Source organism: Salvelinus fontinalis, chromosome 10, assembly GCF_029448725.1.
Source record: "Salvelinus fontinalis isolate EN_2023a chromosome 10, ASM2944872v1, whole genome shotgun sequence".
NCBI lineage: Eukaryota > Metazoa > Chordata > Actinopteri > Salmoniformes > Salmonidae > Salvelinus > Salvelinus fontinalis.
In genome coordinates, this window is record NC_074674.1 from 28,108,845 (window position 1) to 28,128,774 (window position 19,930).

At 40.9% G+C, this 19,930-nt stretch overlaps 1 protein-coding gene across 5 annotated transcripts; it reads right to left on the reverse strand.

The window, feature by feature from the left end:
* Positions 1-4,442: 4,442 nt before the first annotated feature.
* On the reverse strand, positions 4,443-17,511 carry LOC129863920 (paired box protein Pax-8-like). 5 transcript variants are annotated; one of them, XM_055936344.1, is made up of 12 exons: positions 17,259-17,511; positions 16,605-16,768; positions 11,649-11,814; positions 11,202-11,399; positions 10,865-10,941; positions 10,441-10,566; positions 9,977-10,143; positions 9,161-9,281; positions 8,350-8,586; positions 7,977-8,078; positions 6,523-6,609; positions 4,443-5,580 (listed from the first exon to the last, which is right to left on the reverse strand). In XM_055936344.1, the coding sequence occupies exons 2-12, from the start codon at positions 16,624-16,626 to the stop codon at positions 5,510-5,512; spliced, it is 1,374 nt and encodes a 457-aa protein (XP_055792319.1). In that variant the 5' UTR covers positions 16,627-16,768; positions 17,259-17,511; the 3' UTR covers positions 4,443-5,509. The 5 variants fall into 5 exon arrangements, with proteins under 5 accessions (XP_055792319.1, XP_055792314.1, XP_055792316.1 ...); XM_055936339.1 differs by lacking the exon at positions 8,350-8,586 and adding an exon at positions 12,727-12,855; XM_055936341.1 differs by lacking the exons at positions 8,350-8,586; positions 16,605-16,768 and adding an exon at positions 12,727-12,855.
* Positions 17,512-19,930: the final 2,419 nt, after the last annotated feature.

Below are 19,930 nucleotides of genomic sequence, written 5' to 3' on the forward strand. Positions count from 1 at the left end.
AAGCCCAGAGATAAGTGGAGAAGTTTCCAGTTGACTGGCGCGGGACAACTCTGACCCGTCATTCCACTGATTGCCACACACTCCTCTCTGCACTGCCTTTTTGGCAGCAGCTACTCCAGGGGCCTCTATCTGTCTCTTAGTTTGTCCCAGTAATGGCCATGGCACACACATACACACATGGACGCATGTGTACACACACACCGCTCTGTCCCTCTCTGTGTTAAATGTAGTTACCCCAAGCCCCCAGCGCTCTCCCCATCCTGCTGGCTTTGTCTCCCCTCAGCTGTTCCGGCCGGGTGCCTGTATTGTGCTGCCGGGCTCATTACTAGAAGCACTGTGGCCCAAAACCTTAACACTAATAGGCCCACCGTCGCCCAGAGCCAGGCCTGGGCTGGGAATTGTGTGTGTGTGTGTGTGTGTGTGTGTGTGTGTGTGTGTGTGTGTGTGTGTGTGTGTGTGTGTGTGTGTGTGTGTGTGTGTGTGTGTGTGTGTGTGTGTGTGTGTGTGTGTGTGTGTGTGTGTGTAAAAGAGAGAGAGATGAAGTATTTGTGTTGTAGTTGTTTGTGGCAGTATTATGTTGTTTTCGACTCTTTGGCTGCAGGATTGTTAATGTTTAACAGTTGCTGTCATTATTTCCCTGGCAGTCCGTCAGCTGGCTGGGGTTGTGGAGGCTTTGGAATTTGAATTTGATGCTTTGGGGGGATTGCCTCATTTTGCTGCCATTAAGAAACAGAGGGGACATATACTTTAAAGCTCCTCTGTGTTTCAGTATGTGGATGTGATGTGTGTTTCTGCGTGCCTGCACAGGGAACTGAAAACAATGTGTTCCATTTGTTTGATGGGAGTGGGGCATCCCACTTCAACAACAACGGAGAAGGGAGTATTGTCTTAAGTAGTATTGTCTTAAGTACACAGGACAGGACAGAGAGTAGAGGAATAGAGTGAGCATGAGGGTCGCAACTTGGATAGGAAAGAGAGGTGTGAAGAGAAGAGAGAGAGAGAGAAAGTGAGAGAATGAGGGAGGGAGAGGGGGAAAGACAGAGTATACAGTAAATAAAGAGATGTCATGAATCATCTTCGTCAGCTGCTGAATACTGCCCTGATTACATTGTATTGCTTGCCAGTTATCATTGATATTGTTTGCTTAAAACCATTTTTCAAAAGGGAGCTTAGCCTTAATTTGATTTGATTTTTACGTTGTTTTAGTGGTTCTTTTAGTGGTAAATTAAGGCCATGATGTGTTCCGTTTTTGAGGGACCAATAAAGGTTTATAGCCTACATTCAGAAGAAAAACAACACATGCATTTTAAAAAATGGATGTAGTTAAAAAGAGTATTACATTAAAAAGAGTTTGAATTAGCCTATGGTAAAAACAAAACAAAATGTAGTCTCTTAATTCTATTGATATAATGTATGAGTCTTTATCTTGAAGTAGAATACCACAATGCACTAATTTTAGGTTACGAATTGTTTGAATATGCAACTATATGCAAAGGACATGTGGCAGTAGGCCTATTAGTTTTGTCAGCTCACAATCAAGGGTTATTACCTTAGCGCAGAAACTCACCGATGAAGTTGAATATAAACTCTAAGACTAGGGGAAAATAAAGACAGCAACGAATTCATCCCCAGTTCACAAGCACTGCAGTCCTAAATTACACCTTCAAATAAAACAAATAAAATGTGAGACAGAACATGATTGGGTCCCATTTGAAGACAAAAATAATTGCCTTGGCTTGGCTGCTTTTCCAGAGACAATAGCCTACACATACAGTAGGTCTTCTTTCCAACATCATGGGGTGTGATCTGGTATCGAATCAGACTTATGCACGGCGGAGAGGCAGGCCATCCATCAAGTCCCGCGGCTTGTGCTGCGATGGTGGGTCCAGGTGGGCCGTGGCACCGCCGAACCGTGGCCTCGTTACCGCGGTATAATTATGAGGCCGCAAAGAGGGGAGAAATAATTGCAAATAAAACTACATGAAGCAGAAAATAAAAAAAGAAATTAAACAGATGCGCGTTTGATCAGGATCATTGATTTTGTCCTCTTACGTTTATGGTAAATTGCTGCGTTGCAGAAAATATGCAACATTTGAGTTTTGCAGTGGAACCATTTAGACCCCAATAATAATAATAATAATAATAACAACAACTAATATTAATAGTTATGTATTCTGTTATAACTATTTAATTCACTACGTATTTATTGTGCACAATGGGAATCCTACATTTTACATCCATGGGAGGAAACTAGGCCTATTGTCTTTGTGAAGAATTTGACATCACTAATAGGACACAGTAAAGTGGTGGCAGTGAGATCTGGTGAGACATTGTGTTGTTAAATTCAAATTAGCAGACCACCTATTTTGACTATAGGCTAAAGAGTTGCACTGCTACTAAAATCACTAGTAGCACTTTATAATCACTCCACGTAATAAAGCATTTATAATGGATTAGTAAAAGGTTTATTCATCATTTATTAATCATTACTCTGGTCAGAAGGTATTTACTATAGGTCCTTATAAACCATTTACTAATCATTAGTGAAGTATTTTTGCATGGCCGTGTCTAAAGTGTGTGCTATTTATACTTTAGAAATGCTTGATAAATGTTTGAGTGACGAGTGTAATTTCTGACAAAAAGATGGAAATGTCATTGGTAGACATTCCAGCATTATCTGATGCTCCTTAAGGTCGTAAAATAGCCGGGAACATATCAATGGTAAAATAATAAGCACACAACACAAGATGTTTAAAGGTCCACTGCATCATTTCTGGGTAACAATTAACTGTGTCACTGTGATTGTTTTCAATTAAAATGTAAAATGATCAAAAATAAACAAAAATAGCTTCTTGGCAAAGAGCAATTTCTCAAACAAGAATTTTGCTAGGACTGTCTGGGGGTGGTCTGAGTGGGGAGGGGAAAACTGAACAAAACTAGCTGTTATTGGCAGAGAGGTTTGGAACTGTCATTCTTATTAGTCTTTTAACTAATCACCGGGCAGGCCAAAACGCCATCCCACCAAAACAGGCTGAAATTTCAGGCAGTCATTTTAAACAACATAATTTTCACAATTTCACAGTATTATTTTAACCTGGAAATACAGTATATATAACACACAGGACAATCTAGTTTTTGTCTGCACTAGGCCTTTAAGGAAATATATGAAACATTTTATTCACAAAAACTATTGTAAAACAACTGTCTCAAGGATGTGAGGAGGTGTTGTAATGTGATTATTTTGCTAATGTTGTCAACCTCATGAACACAAACTAATCGTAAAACAGAGAGATGTAGCCTACACACAACAGCTGGCTGGACCGGACAGTTTCTCTCTAGTTTTTATTCTTTCATTACTACTGATATGTGATTAAGGTAGACATTTTACATTTATGATGTGCATGTAGAAATGTTATAACCTTTAAGTGCTTCAGTCTTTTAACCACAGACTAATTATCACACGTGGCATTGTTTGCAGCACTTTTACTGGGCCTTAAATGTGTTAACTCTTTAACCGTAATGGGATAGTTCAACGAAATGATGTATTCAGGTATTCATTTCCTTAACTCATAAGCATTCTATGGATTACGGAGTGACTGCAATCTGCACTTTGGTTTTGGTAGAAAAGTCCCTGCCAAGAAACGCTAATGATAGCATTTTTCAGATGAAAAATGTAATTTTACTCAGCATAAAGTGTGTCTAAAGTTACACATCACACTATTACAATAATGTGACTGTTTTGGAATAAAATGTTCAATACATTTAAACATCCTCTGAATTGTCTGCTTATTGTTTAACCATTGGTATGTTCTAAGGGCCATTTTCAGACCTTCAGGAGCATCAGGTACTGTTGGAACGTCTTCCAATCTTTTTTGGAGAAATAACACTGGTCACTCAAAACATTTATAAAGTATAAATGGCCCACATTTTAGATGACGCAAAAACACTTAACTAATGATTAGTAAATGGTTTATAAGGACATTTATTATACATCTTATGAATGGTGTAATGATTAATAGATGATGTATAAACGATTTACTAATCGATTATAAATGCTTCAGCATGAGGAGTTGGTATACAGGGCTGTAGCGAAGTTCTAAGCTGCATGTGTGACACAGAATATTCCAGTTGTGTGATTATTAGACAATAGGAGCTTTGTGCAGCATCAAACAACATTGTGATGAAACAATGATCCTCTCATTGTGACGTCCATTCCTTATTGTGATGGAGGCAGTGGGGAGCTTTGTGTAGGCCTATGTTTGTTCATGCACTGCATACGACATGCCACAACACTCAAACTATAAAGACTTTAATAGAAACGGGTTTCTTATTTTTTGTCAGTTGATTCTAAGGATATTAATAGGACTTTATTCTAATTTAAATGTTCTCGTGACTCATTAGATGTGCAAACATGTGGGGAAAAGAATGCAATGCAGAATCACTTAGTCATGCTTTATTTAATTAAAATAATTATTTAGAAATTCCATATTTACATCTTCAATAATATTAATAACAGTATAAGAAAAAAAACGGTTTAGTCACAGTTCTCATACTAAACATCAGCATGACAACAAACTCGAATTATTATAAAGAATTTTTTTTTTAAGTTGTTTTGTTTATCAGATACTCAGTCATTAATCCCCACAATATTCACCCCCAAATCATCCTTCTGATAAAATTGCATTTCTTTCTCAAGAGCAGTTTGCCATTTACAATATATACATATTGCCAAACAAGAGTAACCCAGACAGTTCAATTCATGGAACACATTTTCTTTGACAAGGACATGAGGACATTTTGCTATGAGAATGATACCACGTGGGACTGTATTCCTCATTCAAACTATTGGCACTATACTACATTTAAGATCTGGAAGGTTTTGTTGGGTGGTGAGCTCAAAGAGGCTGAATTTTGAATTCAACACAGAGAATCCTGAAAAACCGACACTAGAATGCGAAAGGGACGTGTGTATTATTGTATAAAACTATTGTAAACTTGATGCAAATACAGGAGTAGCTTCACAAAAAAAGCCTTTACTGTACTGTGCCACCAAAATATCCTGTGATGTCATGAAGTCAAAGTCACATGTCAGAGTGTTGCAAAATGTGCTACAAATAAAGTCTTTGGTGAAACAGCTTTGGAGCGATGTACACACAATGCAGGTTTCAGGCCTTTGCCACTGACAAAGTCATAGACATCAGTTGCCCAAATGTATTACAGTGTTTAGAATGTCATGTGTAAACGTATCAAGTCACCCTGGATGAGGCTGTCATTAAAAACAAATAAATAATGAATTAGTTAGCCATGAGAAGGTATTGTCCATGAGTTCAGGGTCAAGCATAGCTGGTCCAGTGTTGCCACTAAAAGTCTTCAATGTCCCTCCGATGTCTTTACTCCCCTGTCCATTATTGGGAGACAGTCCAATTCTCCTCATAGCTTCCTATCCCTTGCTGCATTTGCCTGTTGGTCCCCATTATCAGTCCTCTTGATGAGGGTTGGTTCATGGGAGCTAGAGATGGTCGTAGGCTGCAGTGGATGGTGGAGCGGTGCGGGAGGCCGAGCTATAGTAATAGGGTGAACCTGCAGGGGGCGACAGAGATAAAGGAGTTTACTATTGTGGTTTGATTTTTAGCTTGGCTTTGATGGTGTTAGGAGGGACAATGCAACGCAGAGCAGGCTTTCTTAATCCCATCAACCACATGACAATAGCAGATGGTTCAGATGGAAATCTGCCTTGCTTGGATAGTTTGTCCCATGAATAAAGCTGCCTGTTTTGCACCTTCTCTCTGTTAAAGTATGGGTCTACTTGATGGAAGAAATATCACCGAATATTTTGCATTATGCATAGAATTAAGCATTCAGAACACACAAGCATTAATACTGCCTATGTTCCCCGGTGTCGTTAATAATTGGTGAAATCAGCTGGTTCAAGGTGACACACAGACTTGTGACCAGAAAGTCACAACAGAACACAAGTTCTCATAGGCTGGTAAGCTCAGAGAGAGTTACCGTACACACCAAGAGACGGCAGTGGTATAGCACAGACCCCCTGGTAACTGGGTAACTAATTTCCATGGGGACTAGGGGAGATCCTGATACATGTGACCTGACTGAAACCAAAAGTTTGACTGTACTTTATTTCCTGGTTGGGGTGAGGATTTGTATTTGAGGTTTTCCCATTGATACTCTAGGTTCAAATTCATTGTATCTTAGGTTCAAAGCTATTGAATAAGGTTCAAAGTATAAACTTGACCTGACAGGAATGGTTTGTATTAAAAAAAAACATTTAATTGGAAGCTGGGACTTTTATCTATGACAATTCAGTCTAATCAGCAAAGTGTATTCTGAACATTTTGTCACGTTTACTTCAATCACAACACATCAGCTTTATAAACAGTGTGGTCCTGTGTGGAATCTTTCATCCTTCCAGTACTCACACAACACAGACTACAGTACATGCTTTTAATACTTATGAAGGGTGAACACCCATTGAACACCACTGTGCCTGACTGACTGACTCACCGAGAATGCTGGAGTTGGTGAATCTCCAAGCTTCGCTGTAGGAGGTGTAGGGGGAGTGAGTGTAGGTCTGACCAGAGTAGTCTGCACCTGCAAGGACATGGAACAAAACAGCACATACATCAGATGTACACTAAGAGACATAAAGTAACAAACATCATTCAGTAAGAAATTCACAGATGTACGTGTATAGAAAAAAATACATTACAGTCTAGACAATATCAGGCACAACATTTCTTATAAAGACACAGCATTCCTCAAAGTGTTTTTTTGTTGCGTTCAGTTGAGGGTGTTTGTCCTCTTGCCAGCATCTGCTAAGACTTAGCTCATAATTCACCAATGGTTAGGGCATCTTGTAAACCATTAATCTATGGGCCAGGTGGATGGCTGGGGGTAAAATCCCTAAACTCATTGGTGCGTGTGGCTAGTCTCTGCTTCCACTCTTTAGCGTTTACCCCTCCCCTCTCCGTCCGTCCAAAATGCCCTCCTCTCCTCTCTATCCCTCACTTCCTGCTTCAGCCTTTCAGCCTTTCTCTGTCTCCTCTATTTTTTCTTCTTCTGTTTTTTTACATTCCAATATCTAATTGGTAATTATGTTGGCTGGATTGAATACCCCAGCTCCCCCCCAGACCCCCCCCCCCCCCCTTTCTGTGAGTAATTGTGTATGAACGCTTCCTCACAGCAAGCCCACCAGAAAAATAATAAATCAGACCCTCTCATTTCGCGCTTCGAAGGGCAGACTTCAAATAAAAAAGGCACACACACACACACACACACACACACACACACACACACACACACACACACACACACACACACACACACACACACACACACACACACACACACACACACACACACACAAACCACAAAGACCCTCCTCCTCTGCTCTCTCTCACCCAGGCCCACCCTGCCACCCTGTGGCCCCCCACCCTCTCCCCCCCTCTGGTGGGGCCCCTGGTTCCCATGGTGATGTGTGGTCAGAGGGGCGGCGTGGGGGTGCGAGCAGCAGGGCGGAACCCCCAGCCTGTTCTCTTGTACCCCCTGGGCCCTGGCTGCACCGCCATGCAGTTCACCAGCCGAGCAGGCTACTCATTAACCAGCATGCCTTCCTGTTAATCTCCAATCCTCCCTCCCAGCATTTTGCTCTCCCTCTCTCACGCCCATCCTTGCTTTTTTTAGTGTTGGTTTTGGTCACTGCCTTGCCCTAAAAAAACGTTTTGTTTTTTGTCTAAATCCTTCTCAGTGGTGCTTTGTCCTAATAGCGTATGCAGTTTCAGCGTTCCCCAAGGGAAAACCCAGATAGGATCAGGTTTGGCTAAAAATAAAACTATGAACTTCATTTATATAAGCTGAACTGAAAGTAGAGACATCATTCATCTCTTTCTCGGAAATCCCATTTTAGGATGCCATAGCCTGTCTAATAGCCTGTGTGTGTCAAGGGACAGGAGTCTTACCTGCTACCATGCCAGTGATGGCCGAGGATGAGTAGCCTGTCTGGCCACTGGAGGGGATGTGAGGAGGGTAGCCAGGGAGAGTGGAGCTCACCATATCCCGCCCTGAAACAGAGGAGGACAGACCACACACTGTCAGCCTGAGGATGTACACGTACTGTAGTAGTGCAGCAGGTGGATATACACATGAAAAACAAATCAATTCTGTCACTGTCAGTGGTGCTCACCATCATCTACAGCAATTGACGTTCCAGTACAGTACTGCACATGGGGTTTGGTGTGTTGTGGCAGGTGACATGATAAGCGAGTGTAGGCTAAACTGTCTGTATGGACCCCCTACAGGGCGTGGCAATGGGTGAGACGAATGCTTCATTACCTGCTATGAGAGACTGGTTGCTGAAATGGCCGTACACTGGTGCATGATGGGAGAATGAGTTGAACGCATGAGGGAAATGGTTGGAGCTGCTGCAGCTGCTACTGACAGTGACAGGGGCCTGCAATGACTGCAGCTCTAGGAAAGCAGAGTTGGCCACCACATTTGGGGAGGGGCTTGTGCTGGTCACCTCCGGGGACATTTCCTGTTTCAGACAAAGTGGGAGGGGCTGTAGGGGGTCTGAGGTGGCATGGCCAGTGGGTGGATGGGTGAGAAAATTAAATAAAATGGAATTAACTAATATGAATGAATGGATTAACAAATACAAAGCAGAATTAGCCAGGAAGCTGAAATGAATGCTTGAAACAAATGACGAGTGAATGGGTACTGCATTAGACATACAGCACATATTGTACGTCTGTTTTAAATTAAACTTGAAAGGGTGCTTTGGGCAGCTCGTGATAATAGGCCAAATTAATTGTACAACGCATCAGCAGGCACGGCAAGCTAAAATGTGGCTGCACTGCAGAGATAAACATCAACTGCTGTGATAGCTCGGGTTGGAAACAAGATCTATTATCAGATTGATGACAACCGCAGTGGATACAGTCCGGAGTATACATGCCTAAACAGACTGCTATTACATTCACAGATTATGAATGCATTATGATATTTAAAATAACTGCCTTTGTGAATTGGGTGTTGAAATATGCTAATGTTTCCATGTGTGTTCAGTTCAGTTCAGTTTTTCTTCATCTTTGAGTGCTGATCTTTGTGTGGGGTGAGATGGCACCTTCCATCGTTAGAGTCTTACCTGTCACCACAGTGTAGCCCTGGTGCGCTGCCAGATTCCGACCAATAGCAGCACTCGATGTTGAGAGGCTGGTCTTCCCGTCTTCTAGGCTGCCATTGATGAGCGAGAGAGGGTACACAGTCTGTGGAGAATAAAGCGGATTAACCATTTGTACGTGAGCGTGTGTTGTGTGTGAAAAGGAGAGGGGGGAATTCAAATAAATAAGGAAATCTTGACTATGTACAGACTCAGTGAGCATAGCCTTGCTATCGAGAAAGGCTGCCGAAGGCAGACCTGGCTCTCAAGAGAAGACAGGCTATGTGCACACTGACCACAAAATGAGGTGGAAACTGAGCTGCACTTCTTAACCTCCTGTCAAATATATGACCATATTAGAGACACATATTTCCCTCAGATTACACAATATTTTGATAAACTCCCATATCTACTGGGTGAAATACCACAATGTGCCATCACAGTAGAAAGATTTGTGACCTGTTGCCACAAGAAAAGGGCAACCAGTGAAGAACAAACACCATTGTGAATACAACCTATACTTATGTTTATTTATTTTCCCTTTTGTACTTTAACTATTTGCACATCATTACAACACTGTATATGTACATAATATGACATTTGATATGTGTTTATTCTTTTGGAACTTTTGTAAGTGTAATGTTTACTGTTAATTTGTTATTGTTTATTTCACTTTTGTTTATTATCTATTTCATTTGCTTTGGCAATGTAAACATATGTTTCCCATGCCAAGAAATGTTTTGCAGTGGAGTTAAGCAGACTCCACCTCTCAGTGCCAATGTGACATGTAGGCCACTGTACCTGCTCGGTCTTGCTGGCTGCTGCAGAGCTGAAGTCTGGTGGGTAGTGGTGGCGGTCAAAGCCACAGTCCAGGTGCTGCGGGGGGAAGTGCTCTGGTCTCAGTTGCTTCCTAGGAACGCCCGCGCTGCCCTGAGAGTCCACACTGTGTCTACAGCTCTCCTGGTCACCTGAGAGAGAGAGAGAGAGAGAGAGAGAGAGAGAGAGAGAGAGAGAGAGAGAGAGAGAGAGAGAGAGAGAGAGAGAGAGAGAGAGAGAGAGAGAGAGAGAGAGAGAGAGAGAGAGAGAGAGGGGGGGGGGGGGGGTTATATTGAGAATTTATTGAATCTATTTGAGTTTGTACATAAATTATGGTAGAATAAATTGTCAGAGTGAATCTTATTGAATTCCATAAAAATAATTATAAAATGTGAGAGGAGGATAGAACATCAGGATTTGGGATTGCATGAGAATTTGTGGGTACTTACTGTCATCATGGCTCCTCTTGCCCTCTTGGCTGGGCTGTGGTATCCCCAGCAGGCCACTGATGGAGTAGGTGGAGCCCAGGGAGTCGGACTGGGGCGACTCTGGGGGAGTGACAGCTGAACTGGGGACTGACAGACAGAAAGGGAAAACGGACTATTATTACTGCAATATTATCGTTGACCATTAGCGCTTAATCTTACGAGCCATTAAGCATGGAGTTTCTTTAGGCTAAATACTACATGATCAGATCATAATGCTAGGCCTTAGTGAAGGCGTGTGTTGGTGCTTGGAGTGGGGGGAGTGTTAGTGCTTTGTTAATGACAAGGGTGTGTGTGCGTGTGTGCCTGTTTGTGTGGGTGTCTGTCTCTCTCTCTCTCTCTCTGTGTGTGTGTGTGCGTGCATGCGTGCGTGTTTGTAGAGACTCACTGAGTGTGTGTCCTGGGCTTAGGCCTTTGCCGTCCAGAGGCAGGTTGAAAGGCAGCTGCACCTTGGTTCGGATTATTCTGGAATAAAGAGCAGAGATTATAAGTAATAATAAATCAACGTTTTATTGTCACATACCAGATAGGTGCAGTGAAATGTGTTTATTAGATAACAGTGTAAAATCTACTGCACCACATACTTTACATCTGCGTTTGTTCTGCTAATTCAAGTTCTATACACTTGTTTAACACGATTTAAGACATCACAGTTCTTATTTTAAAGGCCCACTTAGTGATATTTATTGGTTTACACATAGCATAATGTAGAGGTTAGTCAGTACCTGTTGATGGAGCTAACACTGGGCACGGTGTCGCTGTCACACACCCCCTCTGCCAGGAGCCTGTCTCTGATCTCCCAGGCAAACATTGTGGGGTTCTGACGCTTGTAATCTGCTATTTTATCAACCACTTTAGGAGTGGCCACCTTGGGCTTGGAGCCCCCAATCACTCCTGGCTTGATGCTGCCAGTCTCGTAGTAGCTGGAAAAGGAGAGAGAGGTTTGTTCAGTCAGAGAGCAATATAGTGAATGTGGGTGGTCATCATTTAGGATTGAACAAAAATAGGTATTTACATGACCAATGATGTACTGTATAGTGAACCCAGACACTTTAACAATGGGAGACCGTGGTTCATGGTTTAGGTGTCTTGAGAACACAATAGAGGGCTGCTCACAGTATCACCCTGTTGTGTAAAGGTGTAAAGGTGTAAAGGTGCTATGAGGTGCTCACCGTCCCAGGATCTTGCTGACACAGCCGTGGCTGACACGGAGCTGCCGGGAGATGTCACAGGGACGCACGCCCTGGTGGGCCATGTCTACGATGCGCTGCCGGATCACCTCCGGAAGCGGACGGCCGTTCACAAACATTCCGCCTAGTTGGTTAAGACCCCCATGACCTGGGGGAGGAGGGGGGGATGAAACACTTATAAATGTCATGGAACCTGAGCTTACTGCCACCCACGCTACCACCCACACACAGCGCTACCTCACACAGAGGATACACACACAGGGAGGGCAGACTGATATTGGGTCTGGGCAGGTTCTACTTCAAGCTATTTGTTTGGTCTGTGACAGGGCTTACTTGGCACCTAATGTTCTGACCTTGATACGACAGATGAATTGATCAAATAAATCACATATTATTTAGGCATCCACTGGCAATATCATTTTCAGAATGCAATAAAAAAAATGATAAAAGGTGGGTCCTTTGGGTTTCCAAGAGAAGATGTTATTGAACCTGGTGCGACAATTCAGCACACAAAATTGTGTAGGTCATGAACATAACAATGAGCATATATTTCCTGGAATTTGTTTCACTGTATTGTTTTAAATAAAGTTATTTAATTTTCGTTTTTTTTATGTTGAGGAGACAGGCATGTTTGGTGTGTCCAAGTTTACAGGTAATTGATATGAATGTTGGACAAAAAAATGATTCACTAAACTATAATTTACAGTAGCATAGGGGTCTACACAATCTATATTGCTGAAGTTCAGCATTACAGAGTAATTGAAATGTAAATGAAAGGTTCCCGCGTTAGCGGAGACTGTATTCACGCTAAACGCTGTACAGGCTATGTTGGCTCAATCGGAAATTACCTTTACATTTCTAGAGCGCAATCTGTAACGCTTCAGCGATACAGATTGAATAGAGCCCCTAGCTATCAAACTAACCCGGGTACAGATCTTAAAAGGGCTATATAAAAATGATGACAGAGATGTGAATGATGCACATGGCAGAATATATTTTGTCAATTTATCATGCATAATTCAGTGTTGTTTTAAAAGAGTGGTAAAAGAGGGTAACTGACCAATTAAGTCGGATCTAGCTAGAAATTTCACAGCCTCTGGTCTAGACAGCTCTGTGTAAGTCTTCCACATTCTAGATGTTCTCAATCCTGCTTCTGACCTCTAGATTCCTCTCTCCGGGTTTGGGTTTCCTATGGGACACACAAGGCAGCGAGAGAAGGTAGTCATGTCTCGCAGAGGAAGTAAGTTTATCCTAACTTTGATATGAATGAATGTCACATTAAACGTTATAAAGCGGAGAATTTTACGCGTTTGTCATTTTTTATGTAGGAGTTTGGGGCCCATAGGCCATGCATAATTTAGGCCCATTCTGGCAAGCGGCATGGAAAAACAGCTCACATGCACAATGATACGATATTGCCATCATTTCGATTTCAAAATGCCCTGAAGTGATACTGTCTAAGCTACAATTCTATAACCTAAATGACAAAGTCAATTATTTATCATAATGTTATATTTTGGAGTTTATTTTTCCACGATTTGGTCAATTATTCGTAAAAAAAAAAAGAATATCTGCGAGGATAATGGGCTTCTATAGGCTATAGCACCAAGTTCAATGTGAAACCACCTCTCTGACAGGCATGTTTATCACATTTACAATTACGCAAAATAAATGGCAATAATTCGTTTTTTTACATTAGAAAAATGTAGCCTACATCGTGAGCAGGTTGATCATTTACAATAGCTATATTAAGTCAAATAGCATTTGTGTGGTGTAAATCAGGTTATTGATAGCCTATTTGCGTGCAAGCATACTCACTACATTTCTTCTCGTCTAAACACATCGATGGGCTGTCGGTAGTCAGTTGGTATAATGCGGTTATTATTAAAAAAATATTACATTGAGAGTGAAGTAGTCTATGGCAGAACGTGTCCATCGTCTGTATTTGAACTATAGGGATGAATGAAATAGTGATTCCTATGAACATTTTCCCTATAGGCCTATACAATTATTATGGTTCACCAATATGCTCGAGATAATGCGCATGCATATTCATTTGTAGAATAAAATGTATTCCCTTGGGTCGATGCTAAAATGAATAGCCTACCATAGGCTTAGACTACACCAGGTAATACATGTTCTAGTTATAGTTGACCATTTTAATTTACAAAATCAAAAATCGACTTCTCCTTTTATGAGGACTTGGAAATGAAGCTGGGGAAAGGGTTTGCCATGTCATTTTGAAAGTTGTCAGCAGCTTCTCTGTCTTTCTATAGACTGCATCAGTGACTTTGTAAGAATCCCATTGCTTTTAATTTAACCCATTCAGCAGCTTGCTTCCTCGCCTTGCTCTTTTCTCAGCCCTTTCCCAGCTTTTATTTCCACATCAAACGGAGGCCGGACGAGGCTGGGTGGGGAGCAGGAGCACCATTAACAGTGCTAGCGGAGTGTGTAAAAATCTCCCCGCCAAGCTTCACCAACCTGCAGGATATTAAAGCTGAGCAACCCCAAGGGAATAAACACACACGCATATACACACGCGCGTGCACTCTCTCTCTCTCTCTCTCTTCTGTCACACAAACACATACATACACACACACACACACACACACACACACACACACACACACACACACACACACACACACACACACACACACACACACACACACAAACAAAAATCCCTCATAAAGACGATTTATCCTAATTGCACAATTAATAGCCTATATTGTCTCCATTTCGCGTAATTTGTAATGATGCCATTCATTCTTTCGGTTGTTTCCCTTAAAATAAATAATCCCCTTGCATGGTTTTCCTCCTCAAAATGGATTCGAATTTATAATCCACTGTGAAATATATAATTTGATTGATTCTAGACTTCAAATGATGCGGGAACTAGGCCTACTGTAATAGGCGTAAAGGCCTAGCCTTTGGGATGAGTATGTACACATTTGGATTGAGAACACAATCTACAATGTAGCATAAGGAGCCGTTCAAATGCCAGAGGAAATATCTACCATACCTGAAAAAAATGGTTTTGTTCACCTATTTTGTGTGTGTGTGTAACTTCTAACCTTATATTAAATATAATATAGCCCACACAAACTATTGCAGAACCTCTCAATTTCCATTTTAGTTTCACATGAACTTCAATAATGCAGCATTTCTGTTACACTGCACTTTAGTCCCTATATGATAGCCTACTCTTTATATATTTTGTTTTATTCCACTAACTCGCCATTAGGTTATAGAATGAAAGTGTGGCCACTGACCACGATTAGCACAACCCATAATTCAGTCTAAATTCAAAATAAGCAGTTTTAAAAGAAAATTTTGACCCCCCCCCCCCCCCCCAAAAAAAGCAGTTTTGTTGTGGTATGTCCGTCTGCTAACACAATAAATGAAGATGCTCACAGGCTATAAGGTACAATTATGTATCAGCCACTAGAGATCGATTGCCTATATTTGACAACTTCGGTTGACTATCCTATAGGCTACTCCTAACAATTGTAAACAATATTGTCACGTAATTTGATTAGACCCATAACATTTAAATGTTGGTAATTTAGCAGACGCTCTTTTCCAGAGTGACTTATAGTGAGTGCATACATTTTCGTACTTTTCCCTTACTGAACCCACAACCCTGGCGTTGCAAGCGCAATGCTCTACCAACTGAGCCAAACGGAACCCAATAACCCCAAAACCTCTGAGGTGCAATGCTGCACTGTAACTTCTGAACGGTTATTGTAACCCCTGACAGCGGGTGCTATGATAACATGAAAGAAGATGGCGCGTCTGAGGCGACAAGAGGGTGTCATAATTTATGCCGCGGGGTAGACCGGGTGAAACGTAAACAAGCCATACCATTCAGCTCCCCACCGTTCCATCATTGGCACAATTGAAGTGACAATGACCACGGATTGGCCCAAATCTATATCTGTCAGCTAAACTAACGTCCAATTAACTTGAAAACCCTCCACGAGAGAAGGAAAATCAGTTATTTTTGTTTAGTAAATACACGCTGGATTTATAACACCAGGTTCAACTTTCAGAATTGTTGGCCTGATCATTGACTGTTCGATTTTTTTAATGTTACATTCATTAATTGACATTTTGTCATACCTTTTACAAAGATCACCCTGAAATTAAGGAAAATAAATGTAATAACAGTGTATAAAGACAGGTGCACATGTTATTAAATTATTGATCATTCGGTTTTTATTGACTAAGATTCTTGGCCTTCCTAGCTGATCTCTGCTCTGATAAGAGAAACATTGCTGTATAAACTTTATAAACTGTATAACCAGCCATGGACTACTCAACTTTGCTAATGTATTCAGAATTTGTGGGTATACAGATATTACAACAAAACATAGCCTGTTTCTGTTAATAAGGTCCTTATTCAGTATGAATAATGTCAATGTATTAGAGAATGAAACAACAAACACTATTCAAGTGTTTCATAAGCACCCGTAGGCCAAAATGTCGTTGTTGCTGAAATACAGTTTATTATCAGCATAATCACTCAATTACTTTAAAAGCTTTTCGTTTTCATGCCATTAGAAATCCCGGTGAATAATGTTAGGTATTTTTAACGAAACTTGGATAGAAAATAATTACAGGGATTATGAATTTATTCCGTTGTCAACGCCTGAGCATAAACTATTAAAGGCTGATTTCTGTCAAGGTCTCTGAAATATTTTGTCATGTACTGCATGACAAAAAATGCCTGTACTGCATTTTTTTGGTTGCTTTGGCAATTAAATATTTCATATTGATGAATGATTTCAGCTTTTTCTAAGGAACATTTTAACAAAGTATCTGTTTATTTAGGCTATATTTGAATAATAGCTACTAAATGCATGTGATTATCTTCTCTTTAGCCGCCAAAATACTATAGCAATACGAGGGAAGGGAGTCTCAGATCTTGTGTTTTACCTCGTCCGGTGGTGTTGGACATATCTCTGAGGTCTTTGTCGTTGGGTGTCCTTGACAAATGCAAGAGGGTCCACGCTCTCTCTCTCTCTCTCCCAGTTAATTAGATGTTTTTAGTCCATGTGGGGCCTCGCTTGGCATGAATGTGTTCCTGAGTGCACTCTTTGCTGCAAGAGGACATTGTAATAGTTAATATGGGGTTCTTATGAATACTGTTAAGTAATGTTATGCCGTAGTGTGGCATAGTATTAAAATATATTAGCGCCCGCGTTGCAGTTTCAATTTGAGTCTTAAGTCCCCGTCGCCGCTCTTATTTAAAGAAATATATAGGCCTATATAATAAGCCAAAACAAAAAAAGCACGTTTCACTGCTTATCGTAGGCTAGGCTTTGGATCTTTGTTGGGACTACCAATTAGGAATAATAGGATCTCGATAGGGACTACTCTCTCACACTACTTAGTGAATGTAACGGGACTCGATACTCTAACTAAACGATCAGCCAAAACATTGCTCATTGTTAAGCTTTTACACATTTCCAACCATTTGTTAAATATGTTAACAACCATTCACATTTGCTAACACAGTGATGTACCCATGACTAGCCGTTTGCACATTGCGTTCACGATCAAAAGCACCTCATTGGTGCAAATAATTACCTTCGCCTTGCAGAAAAAAGGTCCGGGCAGATATCCTTATTATTATCCAATGCTAGACCACACTGGAGAAAATGAAACCTCGGCCGGGGAGATCCAAGTCAATCTTTGATAAAGCGTCTGGTATGATACTCTCTCAACAGGCAGAGGTGGTGTAGCTGTTCACGACCTGCTACTAATACTGTGCAAGGTTTTATCCAACAGACGCTCTCCGAGGCGCGCAGTGGAGATGGTGCGCCGCGGCCATTGGATGATGGAGTCGAGGGGAGTGCAGTAGAACTAAGGGTGAGGTGTGGCTATTTGAAAAGAGGGTGTCACCTTTCCCAAAACCACATGGATGACTGATTTTGTGTTTTGAGTGGCATTCCACCCAATACAACACACTGTCTTAGCGAAACAGTAACGTTTACGGAAACACTTGTCAAGGAGCCGGTTTGTTTTCATTCACCCCCAGCGACAGCTTCGCTTTGATTAGATTGTGTACAAGATGTGACACGATTTCCGGGGGTCTGTGAATTCCGGTTAATTTGGAGTACACTGTTTTCACACACAATTTGGAACTTGATTTGTTGTGATCTGTCACAATTTATGCTATCACATGACAGGTATATGTCCCCTTATTTGAGTGATAAAATGAGTAATATAGGACTATACCATGTCAGGGACATGGGTGAAGCCTATATGTTGTAGATGTTATGCTTAAATCATAAAGTTTTGTTTTGTGTTGTACCCTGCATAAGCACATCAGATATAGAGTATTATCTACTTACAGTCATACTTGACTAATATAGGACAGCTTATTATTTCGTATCAGAGGACTTAAATTAAAAAATAATGGATCAAATTAAAGGTTGAATAGGCGATTGCTAGTATTTGCTACTTTTTACACAACTTTCAATGTATTAAATATGGATGAAATAGGCCATGTTTGCCCACAATATTGATTACATGTATTACTTTTTGCACATTAATAGCCTAAATGTTTATTAGAAACTTCTTTCAGATTGCTCTTCTTTATTGTTGGAATTAATTTCTATTTGCATATTATTATTAATATTATTATTATTATTATTATTATTACCACCACCACATTATGGCTGTTTTTATTCTGTTACTAAACAAAGATGCAGAGGTAAATCTTATATACATCATTTTCAACATCATCACCAAATTCAGTCAAAAAACAACTACTCGGTCCTATATGTTGATATGGGATTACATTATTGTATTACCTTTCACACACCCGCCCTTAGATTGCTTTCTGTGGTTGTTTGAGTAGTTGTAGGTCAGACAGTGTTACGTGGATTGGGTTCTATCCCTCTAAGCTTTTTTACTATCCTCTTCGCCTCTCCGTAAAGTAGCGCTGTAAATGCCAATACTAGATTACTAACTAATGGTAGACTGTCTCTTACTTACATAATAAGTCTACAACGAGTTATTTAAGGTCAAACCAGTTAAAGACAGAGACAATAGACAGTAGACACTGCCTATGCAATTTAGTGGACATCACGCCTGAACATCACTTCCAAACATCACATCCCACGCATTTTCAGCTGCTGGTTATCATAGTGCCAAGGCGTTCTGATTGTGCGTATTGAATGCCTTAGCTTATTTTACACATTCACCACTTAATCAAGTGAATGGGCTCCGTGAAATATGCGCGTGGTTCTTCGCAACAGGGTGTTGGTGTCCCTCTGCGTTCCAACAGTGTTTAGTTGTTCTCACGAGCTTGGAAAACAAACATAACACCTATAATGACTCTCGTTTATGACCCCGTGTTGCCTAACATGGCCACAGTGTCGTCTGCCCAGCAGAAATGATGGTCTATGTAACCATACCAATTTACAGTTGTTTTGCAGTTTTGCCAGTTGAAGACCTGGCAAAATTGATTATGCAAAAGTGCAACCTTTTGCCATGGAAATTGGTGATTGGAAACAGAACATATAGTCGGGGCAATTTAAGTGTAGGTCCTTAAAAACAATCTAGAAACGTTGTACGGACTGTTAGTTGCGAGATTACGAAATATATGTGAAGTAGATAGAAGGGGACCCTTGTGCGCCCCAAACAATTTAACATCATTGGTCAGTGCATCGCAAATCCTTATCTCGTTAGGCTACAATTGGTGAACTCATTCTCAATCTTCCCCGGCCCGCCGTGCAATGTAAATACCATTACATCAGGTTCGCTCCGGGACAAAGGGGCGAATGTTTTGAAATAAATAAAACTGTCGAGGGACTAAAGCGAATCATAACATTAGATGGAAGCAGAGAATTCCTCTGTGAAGTGCAAAGAGAGAGCGAGAGCGAAGGGCAATTGCCTGGGGAGGGAGGTGAGAGATAGAAAGAAAGATGGAACACAGAGGTTATCGAGAGTTTAACAAGGGATTCAAACTTCTAGATGGCTATCTGCATCAGAAGTGCACATTTTAATCATGTTTAGTTACAGGGGTTTTGTTGTGTGGCTTGCTTTGAGGCAAACTGATTGCATGAATATACACCCAAAGGCTCTCAGATGACTGGGTCATGTGAGTATCCACCAATAACAATAATGATTATAATGAAAAGAGAATATGCAACATGTTAATATAGTAGGCTACCTTTGGTACTGTTATAATAATTATATGACCTCCTCATCATCATCCTTCCTAAACTAATAAACCTAATATTATAATGATG

Excerpts from the sequence above, each read along its gene's own strand:
- LOC129863920 (XM_055936344.1), bottom strand. The coding sequence starts at position 16,626 with ATGTCCAACACCACCGGACGAG. Across the intron at positions 6,610-7,976 it reads CATCACTGGCATGGTAGCAG|GTGCAGACTACTCTGGTCAG; the intron begins GTAAGACTCCTG and ends ATGTCCTTGCAG. Across the intron at positions 5,581-6,522 it reads CACCAACTCCAGCATTCTCG|GTTCACCCTATTACTATAGC; the intron begins GTGAGTCAGTCA and ends CGCCCCCTGCAG.